Source organism: Stigmatopora argus, chromosome 3 (genome assembly GCF_051989625.1).
Source record: "Stigmatopora argus isolate UIUO_Sarg chromosome 3, RoL_Sarg_1.0, whole genome shotgun sequence".
NCBI lineage: Eukaryota > Metazoa > Chordata > Actinopteri > Syngnathiformes > Syngnathidae > Stigmatopora > Stigmatopora argus.
The window spans coordinates 7,816,895-7,829,686 of NC_135389.1; the positions used below are offsets into that span (position 1 = coordinate 7,816,895).

The following is a 12,792-nucleotide window of genomic DNA, read 5'->3' on the forward strand; positions in this document are numbered from 1 at the left end:
ATAAAGCAGAAACGGCGGAATCTACGAGGACTTGAAAGTAAAGATAATTTATGCTGTTTAGTGCTGACCGGTAAATAAAACATTTATGGCCATCAAACATAAACCAGACAAAAGGTCTTTTTCTGATTTTTTGGAAAAATACCACGAAAATATTCATTGCCGCTGAAATCAATAAATATGTTGTAGCCACACAGCTGGGGTGCTGCCATGGTTACAATGCACCACATTTTATATTTCTATTATTATTAGTTTGGTGGAGAAATGTATCATAAAACATCAATTTAACTTAGGTAAATGAACTTAGATTACGATACAAACACACTTAAAATAAGTTTTAATCTTACTTTACACTAAACTTAAATTGTAATTTAGTTTTAATTTTTTTGCTTTTCTTCTTCGGACTTGGCTCTTTTTGCTTTGCTTCCACTTTCCCTTTTAGCCGGAGTTTTTAAAAGGAACCTATCTAGGATTGTTTGCTTTCGTCTCCCCTTCAAAATATTAGGAAAATGACGCACACAAATGTCCTCACAATAGGATAACGCACAACCACTTGCCAATGGGAAGTAGTATACTCCTCTCATATTGGTGAGCAAGCTCCGCCACGGGTACACCACTCATGTTTTTCGATTATTTCGTGCTTAATATCGATTGCCATCATACGCCTTTTCTTCGCACTACCCTTCATTGCACTTGCTTGCTTTGGACCCATTGTTTTCCTGTTAATTCTGCAATGACTAACGCAAAAAACCACGGAAAAAATGCAATGCTCCGCCTAGTGCTCGTAGAGATCTTTGCACGAGGGAGATGCGGTGAGAAAGACAGTTCGCTGAAATCATAAGCAGCCTCTCGCGTCTCGGCCACCAGGCTGTCTTGTATGCTCTTATCTCAAAATTTGTCTCGTATCTTAAGGCAAATATTTGCTCTGAATTTTACTCGTATCTCAAAATTTGTCTCGTATCTCAAGGCAAATATTTCCTCAAATTTTACTCGCATCTCAAAATTTGTCTCGTATCTCAAGGAAAATATTTGCTCGGAATTTTACTCGCATGTCAAAATTTGTCTCGTATCTCAAGGAAAATATTTGCTCGGAATTTTACTCGCATCTCAAAATTTGTCTCGTATCTCAAGGAAAATATTTGCTCGGAATTTTACTCGTATCTCAAAATTTGTCTCGTATCTGAAGGAAAATATTTGCTCGGAATTTTACTCGCATCTCAAAATTTGTCTCGTATCTCAAGGCAAATATTTGCTCGGAATTTTACTCGTATCTCAAAATTTGTCTCGTATCTCAAGGCAAATATTTGCTCGGAATTGTACTCTGATTTCAAAATTTGACTCGTATCTCAAGGCAAATATTACCTCAAAATTTTACTTGCAACTCAAAAAATTGTCTTATATCTCAAGGCAAATATTTTCTCGGAATTTTACCCGTAACTCAAAAATGTGTTCCGTATCCCAAGGCAAATATTTGTTCGGAATTTTACTCGTATCTCAAATTGCTCGTATATTGGGGCACTCTTATGTCAAGGTTTGACTGTATTCAGTGATTTTTCCCCCTTATAGTTGAGTAGTTTTTGGGAATGACTTACTTTTGCTTGTACCTTCATTAGATCATTATTTGGTGAGGAAAATAATAATCAGTAGTTTATAAGGGAGGAGAAGACACGTGACCTGAGCACGTCTCCATTGATTTGATCTGCAACATCCGTCAAGCATGTGCACGTTTGGAGCACTTGCACGAATCGAGTCTGAAAAAGATTTAAGCTTCCAGCTGTTGGCTCGCCGCTCGCCGCTCGCGCCTGCAGCCGCACGCGCAAGTCAGGTTTTAGCGGACTTTGTTCCGTGTGAGGACACGTGAGTGGGCAGCCGTTCCCTGACGGGTTGCGCGCGTGCGCTCTGGCCGGTCACGGCGGGCGTCCGCTTTTGCCAAGTGGACGCGACGCGACAAGACGCGACGCGACGCGGCGCGGCGTGGGTGAGGTGAGGTGAGGTGGAGTTGGGTGGGACGGCTAGGGCGAGGGAGGGGGTAAACTGGGGCGGAGAGACACATCAGCAGCCGCGGAGGAGTGAGTGTGAGGCGGCGCAGCTCCGGCAGATGACACGCACGCACACCGTGTGCACCATCAACCGCGCGCCTCGTGGAATAACAAACATCGGTGCCAAGGAAAGACGCGACCAACATCCCCTGGATGAAAGAATAGAAGAATATTTACAGGAAAGACACTTCATGGAGCGTGCGGACTTTTTGGGGTGAGCGTCTTTCAAACTATTTTGTCAACTCCTATTTTGTCAACTCCTAGGAGGGGGATATATATAGTTGCTTTGTTTATTTTTTATTTTTTTTATTTTTTTATTTTTTTGTATACATATATATTTATATATAATATATATTTGCCCACTCTTATTTCAGGATGGATTACCCCTCTCTGTACATGTGTAAATCCAAAAGGGGAATCAAGAGAGAGGAGGGCGTCAAGGTGCGGATTTTGAGACCATTTTAAACGTTTGATTTAAGTCATTATTATCATCATCATCATCATCGGCGTTATTGTGTGCTTTTGCTTTTTACAGGACGCTTATAAATTACCGCACCGTTTGATAGAGAAAAAGAGAAGAGATCGAATCAATGAATGTATCGGTCAGCTGAAGGATCTGCTGCCGGAGCATTTAAAGCTTTCGGTAAGATCACGAGTTAAAATGAACACACAAATTCAGAAAAGTAGATTTCAGACGTTTTTTCCTATTTTTTTATTTTTTATTTTTTTGTTCACGTAGACTCTGGGCCATTTGGAGAAGGCGGTTGTTCTGGAATTAACTCTGAAACATTTAAACGCGTTGACTGCGGTCACGGAACAGCAGCACCAGAAGATCATCGCTTTGCAGAACGGTAGGAACAAGTCGTTTCACTAAAGTCATGCTATTCTTGGGGAATACAAAGGTGCGGTAAAGCGAGCGCACAGTGGAAAAGAACAAATAATACTTGCACGCACGGGCGCGCACGCAAGCACGTGTGCCGACACTTGTCGATCACGTGTTGTTGTCGTCCACTTGAGTGCGTCTTTTGTTAAGTTGCACCACTAATAGACTCATTATTCTTGCCGTCCTCTTACTTGAAATTTGATCAGAATGTGGAGGGGGAAACATAGTGAAAACTGTGGTTTATTTATTTATTTAGCGACAGTGGGGAGTGGTTAGCGGGTTTGCCTCACAGTTCTGGGGTCCTGGGTTCAAGTCCAGGTCGGTCCACCTGTGTGGAATTTGCATGTTCTCCCCAGGCCTGCGTGGGTTTCCTCCGGGTACTCCGGTTACTCCGGTTTCCTCCCACATTCCAAAAACATGCATGGTATGCTGATTGGACACTCTAAAACGTATCAAAGTGGCGTTCCGGGGGCCAAATCTGGCCCGCCGCATCATTTTGTGTGGCCCGGGAAAGTAAATCATGAGTGCCGACTTTCTGTTTTAGGATCAAATTAAAATGAAGAGTATAGATGTATATTAAATTTCCTGATTTCCCCCCTTTTAAATCAATAATTGTAATTTTTTAATCATTTTTTTCTGTTTTTAGTTCAAAAATCATTTTGTAAAATCAAAAAATATATTAAAAAAAGCTAAAATAAACATTGTTTTAGATTACAAAAAAAACTTAATATTCGGGGCTTTTAATCCATGTATCTTCGTTACATGGCCCTTAGCCTTTGTGCTTTTCTTTTGCCAATAAATTGAATTGAATTGAATTGAATCCAGTTCTTTTAATCCATTTATAAAAAAAAAAAATCTGAATATTATATCTAAAATGGTCCGGCCCACATGAAATCGAGTTGACATTAACGCAGCCCGCGAACCAACCCGAGTCTGACACCCCTGCTCTAAATTATCACCGTTCATGGTTGTCAGGTTGTCCCCTTCCCCTGGCCCGGAGACAGCTGGCATTGGCTCCAGCACCCCAGCGACCCTCATGACGATGAAGCGGTTCAGAAAAGGAAAAAATTAGATGAGATTTTTGGACAGCATGGTAGCTTGAATCTGTAAATTACCACATTTGCTAGGTCCTTGAAGGGGCTAATACAAAACCATACCTGTCAACCTCGGCTCCACTTATTAATGATTGCAATTCCCCTTATTAAGCGATAAAAAAATTACAAATGCAACGTGGCACATATTTGCTCACATAGGGCGCACTAAAAAGTCTAAAAAAAAATCTAAAGTAGACGGGATGCCCAATCAGCATGCACTAAATTCAAGATTCTCTAGATGTGGCTGTGTGGGTACATTGCTGACTGACACACTATATTTATATTGTGAAAAGTCGGACGAGTGAAAGGGGAATGTGCCTGTATTAGCATTCGGCGATGACGTTTTCGTCTGCTACCAGTGACCGAGACGATCCTGATTAGATCTGAAATGGGTAAAACGAGATCGGTTTGACAAAAAACGTACTAAAAAAATCCAAAACAAAAGTTATATGGATTACACCATTTGAAATGTTTAAAAAACATAAAATATGGGAAAATGTACACGTATATATAGAAAAAATAAATGCAAATAACACATTGCTGGATTTCCATGTCTATAGGTTAGATTATTATTATTATTGAGGCAGAAGCTATGTCAGTTAAAAAGTTTTCCCCTTTTGAGTAATTTCACTGCCACTGCAAGATGGATTCACCTGGGAACCTCTGCAGGACTTTCCTCCCATTTAGATGTTACTGTATACCCATTTTCCATTGGAGTTCACTTGAAGACCCCTTTAAAATTGATAGGGGGAATCACACAACTAGGCTGGGTGAGGAACCAGGAACTGTCAGATGCTCAGCGCATTTCACATGTGCACTGTCATGTGTTACAACTGCTTCGACTCTTATGTCTTTTCTCACACTGTGTGAAGAAAAGCGGAAGCGCAAAGACAGAATCTGATTCATCATCTGACTTAAATTGAACTGGAAAAGTGCGGTTTTGGAATATGTTGTCACGCCAGTCCCGAACCTTTTCGAGACACCTTGGAGATGGCTTTGCCTCCAAAACAAAAGCAAATATTCAATCATTTTAATTTGACTTATCTAGTCAGTTCTTTCATTAATTGCTGCGTTTTGTCAACGCAGTGAGGGCAGTGATCGTTGTTTACTCTTGATTTCTATTGGGAAATGTAAAACGCGTTTTTCTATTTTTGTTGCCAATGAAGTTAATTAATGGAATATGGAACTTTAAAAAAAGTGTAGGAGGCTTCAGTGGCTACAATTGGAGTACACATTCAATGGGAGTGTGTGCCAATGGATAAACAATGTGTTTGTTCATGCCTTCTGTCTCTATTGACTCTTATTGGGTGTTGTTGACATGGCATGACATAAAATTAGCTGGGATCATTAGTTTAAAAAGTTTATTTTCTCTACTATCAGTTCTCAGACGCTTTTAAAATACACTTAAGCCCATTTCAGACATAGACTCAAGTCCAGTACTGTTCCGTTGTTTACCCAGGTTGTACTCATGTGTGAATACAGTGACCCGGTTCAGTTGACTCAACAACCCAGAAATTTAAAAAATAATTTGTGGTCATTTAAATCTGAATACAGAAGATATTGTTCCGCTTCACGGCACAAAGGTTGATTATGGAGCTATCACATGAGTACAGCGCACTACATTTCATTATTCTTCACTGTAAGAAGAAATAACAGTTTTAAGCTCTATATCTGAAAGCCATGTTAGATCGACACATCACATGGAAATGCTGTGGTATTTTTTCTCCTAAAACTTTTATTTTGCTAAACAGCAAACACCTTAAAACAAGGGTGTCAGACTCGGGTTGGTTCGTGGGCCGGACCATTTTAGATATATTTAGATTTTTGTTTTATAAATGGATTAAAAGAACTAGATTAAAAGCCCTGAATCTTCAGTTTTTTATAGATCTAAAACAATGTTTATTTTAGCTTTTTTTAAATATATTTTTAGATTTTACAAAATGATTTTTTGAACTAAAAACAGAAAAAATGATTAAAAAATTACAATTATTGATTTAAAAGGGGGAAAATCAGGAAAATTAATATACATCTATACTCTTCATTTTAATTTGATCCTAAAACAGAAAGTCAGCACTCATGATTTACTTTCCCGGGCCACACAAAATGATGTGGCGGGCCAGATTTGGCCCCCGGGCCTCCACTTTGACACATGTGCCTTAAAACATCTGTACTTCAGAATTTCCCATAGATTTTCATTGTGATGATATTTTTGGGCCTTGATAAAATGGATTTGAAAAAAAAAGCAGTACAAGGACTGTGAAACATGATTATTTTCTAACAGGGGACCAGTCGATGAAGTCCTCCGTTCACAACGAAGTGGACGCCTTCCATTCCGGTTTCCAAACATGCGCCAAAGAAGTTTTGCAGTATCTGAGCCAATTCGAGAAGTGGACCGTGCACGAGCAGAGCGGCGTCCAGCTCCTCCAGCACCTCCACGAGGCCCTGGCCCAGGTCCAGTCCGGCTCGCTTCTCTCTCAGCAACAACAGTTCTCCGCCGGCAACACGGCGGACGGGCACAAAGTCGACAACCAAGCCAATTGCGTCCCAGTCATCCAGAGGACCCAAGGAGGCGATCTAACTGAGAACGACACAGACACGGACAGCGGCTACGGGGGTGAGGGGGGCAAGGACAAAGAGTGTGAGCACAACACCTTGCAGGAAGTCAAAGGTGTGAAAATCAAGCGGGAGTACGGAGACGATCGCCCGGCTAAGAAACCAAAGATGAATTGGTCCGGCAATGGCTCAGGGGGCACGGATGTGGCCTTTGTGAACTCTTTGATGGGATTAACCGGTGTGGGACAGCAGACGCCAATTTGCATGCCTTTCTACTTCATAAATCCTTCAGCTGCTGCGTCGTACTTGCCCCTTTTCGATAAAAACAACATGGAAAAGGGCATGTACCCGGCGGCTGCCCTGGCCTCCCCCTTTCCGTGGCTGTACCCCGCGCAGGCATCCGCGGCGGCGGCAGCAGCAGCAGCTGCTGCCTTTCCAGGGTTGCCCATGAACTTTGGCACCTCATCTTCGTGCGAGGATCCCCAGTTGGCTGACGACGGGGAAACAAGCTCAACCGAAGAGCGCGAGGAAACTCCCACGTGCGAAGAAGACGACGGCGATGACAAGAGTGGACTTAACCGGCCACGTGACCAGTCGGTCGTCTGTAAAAGCAGCTAACTTGCAGCGGTCAAATCACCTTGGAGCAGAAGACCAAGCGCTCCTATTAGATGCATTTGCTGTGTGAATGCTGAGAGACCAGCAGCTCTGATTTAAGAAAGATTAGTATTATCATGTTTTATTATTATGGTTTGTATGTTCTCCCAGTGCTTGTGTAGATTTTCCCTTGTCAGTCTGCCTTCTTCACTTATTCCAGAGACCTACATGAGGTTAAACTCTAATTTGCCCATTCATTAAACCTATGCTGGACCAAACCCAGAATTGACACTGATCTCAAAACATTTACTTAAATCGAACCAATATTTCCCTGTGAATTTTAGCGGCTTATAATGAATTTGGCTTGGAAAATCATATACAGACTTTTGGGATTTTTTTCACTCAAGATTAATCACTTGAACATTTGTTCCTTGACAGTAATTTACTTTCAGCCAACGCATTTGAGCTATTTTTTTGCTATTAACTGACACTGCAAAAACGAGCACAACATTCTGTGAATTTCCATTGCTTAAAAGCAAAGGAAGCAAGAGTATTTCGCCAAAATACTAGAGTACAGTCAATGAATGCGATCAAAGACCTCTCAATAAACCATACTCGTGTCTTAATTTCATTTCGTTTCCTATTTGTATCTACTATCACAACTTTCTCTTTGACAATCGTGCCACCGAGTTTGTGGTTTAAAAAAAGGACATATTTTTAAAAATCAAAATGTAATATCTCAATAAAAACACAAGAAGTCACTTTTACTGTTCCTCATTAGGTCCACGGTGTGTGAGTGCGAGTCGCTGAAAGTTTATTTTTTTATTTTTCAGTATAGTCGCTTTCTGACGTGTCACTTGTGGGCGGAAAGCGAGCATCCAGTCATATTACTATGATGTCATTGTATTGGGCAGGAATTTCAAACTCCACAAAAGGCCAAGTGGATGAAGGTCTTTGTTCCAACAAATCAAGATCACATCTTTGCACCAATCTGGGCTCTTACAAGCGTAATCATTTGATTGCAGTCAGATGCTGCATGTTTCACCAGAAACCTCATGGGTTCGACTCTGAGCTGTATCCGTTGGAATGAAAATCTGCATTGACTTGGCCCTTTTTTGGAATTAGTTTGACACCCCTGCTTTAAGGGGGTGTGCTTGCAGGGTGTTTTACACTGACGCAATTAGGTCATAGTCCTCCGATGCCGTTGCATCTCTCAGCATTCACACAATTTGTGAGGTTATGGACATTTTTGAGCATTATAATGTCACTAGAATGCATTCACTGAGGAGATATATGTATTATAACTACCCTGCCAGGACAATTCTGACAGTGTGTGCCTTTTGCACTTATGATAGATTAATTAATCTGAATGAACATCGACAATGATTGGCATAAACTCAACAAATTTGTTGTGTTGTATTGCAATTAGTTTTGTATCCGCTTTGATAATAAAAAATAAAAAAAATCTCAAATGGCAGCATTAGTGCCAATTTTTGAGAAGTGCGCATTATCCCAATCAGCTGGTCTCTTTGGATGGAAGGCGTGGCAAAAAATGGCTGCCAATTTGGGAACATCTTGCTGCATCTGCTTGGACTGTATTCAAACCGGAATGTCAGTCGGGTTAATCGAGATGTAAATGTGCACTAGATGGCCACAATACCTCATAATATGACTTATTCGGAAACATGCATGCATACGCATATAATATCTTTATGAAATTAATGCAATTGAGTGACAGTCTTATTTAGTCCAAATTCAGTCACACGTGGGCTCATTCAAGTGCTTAACGGAGATACTCTTGAAGCCTTTCTGCCACAATTGGCTTCACGGCCAGCATTCTGTAGGCCCCCCAATTGATGCATTTCTAAATTGAGATGTGGTGAGCCCCTTCAACCTACAGGAGGCAATTTAGGATAGATAGCACCTTATTGATCTTTGATATTGAATGTACCTGTATTTTCCAAGATGTTAACATTTCTATGTAGGAAGAGTTTTTTTACTCTTTGAGATGTAAAGTGCACTTTTTTTCTGCTTTTTACCCGAACCCCCTAAAAGTTACATCATCCACGAAGAGCCAATTGGTGTAATTGATGATGTTGGTGTAAAGTTGACTTGAATTAAGTGTGATTTCAAGTCAAACCAGGATGGAGTTGATTTTATATCATGGAATGCGAGCTTTGGCAGAGCTCAATTAAGTGTTATTGATGATTTTGATCCAAATTCACCTAGCACTCCCCCCTACTATACATTTCCGTTATACAATATTATGTCAAATGTCTTTTTTTTTATTCCAAAAAAGCTATGGTCACATGACTGTCATTTGAGAACTATTCCTGCAATTTTAGTGATGTTGAGCCTTCAAAAAAAGTTTGACAAGTACCCGTGATTTTGAATTTTGCAAACATGATGTTGCTTTTGTAGTTTCTGCTGATTTAGCCTCAAATTGGTCATCAACTGTTATAGAAGTGGCATGTATGTCTGTAAATATTTTTTGTGAATGTACTCTGAAATATGTCTATGTCAATGTTGTAGAAGTCTATGGGTTTTTTTAAGAAGAAAAAAAAATCCCTTGAGCAGGTGTTGCACATTTTGTTGCTTTGCGCATTACGCTGTTATAAATTATTTCTGATGAGTTGAAAAATAAAAATAAGAAACTCAACATGGATTTTTTTCCCCTCATTAAAAGTAGAAAGTGTAGTATTTGAATGGGTTGTGAGATGGGTGTCACAAAAGTGTCACAAAAAACACTCGCAAATTCATGTCGAAGTATTAGGACGAGGACAAAAAATAAGAACTATTATATCTTCATTTCCCATACCGCTTATTGTCACAAGGGTTGTGGGGGTGCTGGAGTCTATCCCCGCCAATTGTAGGCAGTATAGTAGATATGGTAGGAAGCTTCCGGAGTAAACACACTAGCATGTGGAGAACACTCAAAACTCTACATAGGAAGGTCAGAACCCACCGGGGATTGAACCTTCGATCTCAAAACTGTGAGACGGACATGCCACCCACTCCTTTCACCGTGTGGGCCTCGTCGTACAATAATTATGAAAAAAGTCGTACTATCAGTACGGGAATAAAGTCTTAATACTACATTTCTCAAAATGTATGGATGCAGTATGGCTAATTTAGCTAAATTGACTGTTATGTACATTAAGTTGTGTTTCACCATGTTTTTTACAATCACCAATATTGAGAGCTTCTTATAAAGCTTTTAAAAAAACGGTGTCACAAATAAGGGAATTCTCATACTAATAGTTTATTTTCTTGTGTTATTAATGCAGCTTTATTTTCCTCCTGCAAATACTCTGACTTTAATGTGATAGTCTTATTTTTTATATGTATGCTAATACTCAACATTTCATGTCCTAAAATGTATGGTAGTATGTAGTAGTATTGCATTCATACATATTAGTAGTAATACTACAATTTTATTCTCGTGTTAAAATGGTAAACCTTTTCTTTCTTACAATAATACTTCAACCTTATTCTCATACTAATAGTATGACTTTTTCCCTAATTTTCAATCGGCTGACAGCTCATGCCTGAAGCACGAAGCTTTGAACTCATGTCATGTGGTAGAAAGATGATTGGGGGATTACCACAGATGAAAAACAAGGGGCCCAACAGGGGTCCACCAGCAAGCTTTTTTGTAATATAATATGACCCCTGATGAACAACGGGATAAACCGGTCAATTTCATGTGGTATACAACAAAGCAGTCTATTTAGCGTTAATTTTTTCGTTTGGAATTCACAACACCTGTGTTCGCTTTCATATTACTGTTTGGATTAATAGAATCACACCCACATTTTCCTTTCCTTTCGTCTAAACCAGGGGTGGTGAACATGTGGCTCTCGAGCCGCATGTGGTTTTAATTGCTTTTTTAAATCATATTTTACATATACTGTGGCTCTTTGCCTCATTTCATGTTTCTCTTATTTTTATTCTCTCTTAAAACATAGTACTCAATTTCGTCAAGGCTCATTAAAAACCGATACATTGGATTGGATTGGAATGGATAACTTTATTCATCCCGTATTCGGGAAATTTCATTGTCACAGTAGCAACAGTGTGAGGATGCAGAAATAGGAAAGGCATTTTAGACATAAATAGACAGGTAATAAGATTTTTTTTTTTTTTTAATTGGCAGATTGGATTTTTTATACTGCTTCTGACTTCAGGTCTGGCTCTTTGACTCAGTTTAAAATGTTGATTCTTTGTGTCTAAATTGCTCACCATCCCTGCTCTAACCCTTCCTCCATGTTTGTAGAAGGTTCCACCTTTGAGTAAATACCGCCATCTACTGACCAAACAATGAACACACACTTAAAATGCACAGAACACATTAAATAAACTTATTGGACTTTTCAAGAGAATACAAGGATAATGACCATTTGAAGACAGCTCCCCAACTCTGTTCTGACCTTACTCTTTCTTTTTATTACATACGGTTGCCCTGACACAGTGTGTTTATCGATGTGCATGCATGTGAGTTGAGCCTAGTACAGGGATAGGGAACCTATGGCTCGGGAGCCATATGTGGCTCTTTCCATGGGGGCATATGGCTCTCCACTAACCTGTAAGGTAAAATATGGAAATCATTGGTGAGAGAACTGAGTCCCGAACGCACGAATAAGAGCGTCACTGCGGTGTCGACACTACCTGTACCCCTACTTTAATCATAATTTTGTTATTTTATTACTCTTCTGCATGCATGATATCATTGATACTGATTTACCAGCAACAGCATAACAATGTTGTCAAAAGAATTCAGAGACTTTTTGTACTTTAAAAGTGGTGAAATGACAACAACAACAAAATCACACATTTTCATGTATTTTCAATTCTGAGAATGGCACTCAAGAAATAACATTAGAAAATATGAATTGTTTATGGCTCTCTCTGTCAAAAAGTTCCCCGACCCTTGGCCCTAGTAATGCCAAGCTTATGCTTCGTTGCAGGCAAATATATAAACAAAATAAAATAAAACCCCTGACAGAAACCAAAGAAAAATTTGACACTGGTTTAAAGAATTTTGTTTATATTTCTTGTCCCTTAACCATTTTTTTACTCTCATGTGAGTTCCCCAGCATACTAAAAATTGAGTGTTCTTTCTAGTATTGAGGGTTCGCTCTTCGTAATATTTAACTGCGTCAAAAACAGGTATGGTGGGCTGGGTGGAACACTCGCAAAATCAGGATTAAAAGGATCTGGATTAAAAGACCTGAATATTCAGTTTTTTATATATCTAAAACAATGTTTATTTTAGCTTTTTTAAATATATATTTTAGATTTTACAAAATGATTTCTGAACTAAAAACACAGAAAAAATGGATTAAAAAATTACAATTATTGATTTAAAAGGGGGAAAATCAGGAAATTTAATATACATCTATACTCTTCATTTTAATTTGATCCTAAAACAGAAAGTCGGCACTCATGATTTACTTTCCCGGGCCACACAAAATGATGCGGTGGGCCAGATTTGGCCCCCGGGCCGCCACTTTGACACATGTGGTGTAAGTGATGAGCTACAACAGAGTTACAGAACCTATGGCTCGCGAGCCATATGTGGTTCTTTTGATGGGTGGCGGTAGCTCCGTCCACTCTTGCTCGTTTTGTGTTT

At 39.6% G+C, this 12,792-nt stretch overlaps 1 protein-coding gene across 1 annotated transcript; it reads left to right on the top strand.

Moving 5' to 3' along the window:
- The first annotated feature begins 2,016 nt into the window (after nucleotides 1-2,016).
- bhlhe41 (basic helix-loop-helix family, member e41) lies at nucleotides 2,017-9,819 on the top strand. Its single transcript, XM_077596319.1, has 5 exons — nucleotides 2,017-2,250; nucleotides 2,411-2,477; nucleotides 2,572-2,679; nucleotides 2,776-2,887; nucleotides 6,295-9,819. Exons 1-5 carry the CDS (start codon nucleotides 2,096-2,098, stop codon nucleotides 7,182-7,184), a joined length of 1,332 nt encoding a protein of 443 aa, XP_077452445.1. The 5' UTR covers nucleotides 2,017-2,095; the 3' UTR covers nucleotides 7,185-9,819.
- Nucleotides 9,820-12,792: the final 2,973 nt, after the last annotated feature.

Coding starts and splice junctions, on each gene's coding strand:
- bhlhe41 (XM_077596319.1), top strand. CDS start 2,096: ATGACACGCACGCACACCGTGTGCACCATCAACCGCGCGCCTCGTGGA. Junction 2,478..2,571: donor AGAGAGAGGAGGGCGTCAAG/GTGCGGATTTTG, acceptor TGCTTTTTACAG/GACGCTTATAAATTACCGCA. Junction 2,680..2,775: donor CGGAGCATTTAAAGCTTTCG/GTAAGATCACGA, acceptor TTGTTCACGTAG/ACTCTGGGCCATTTGGAGAA.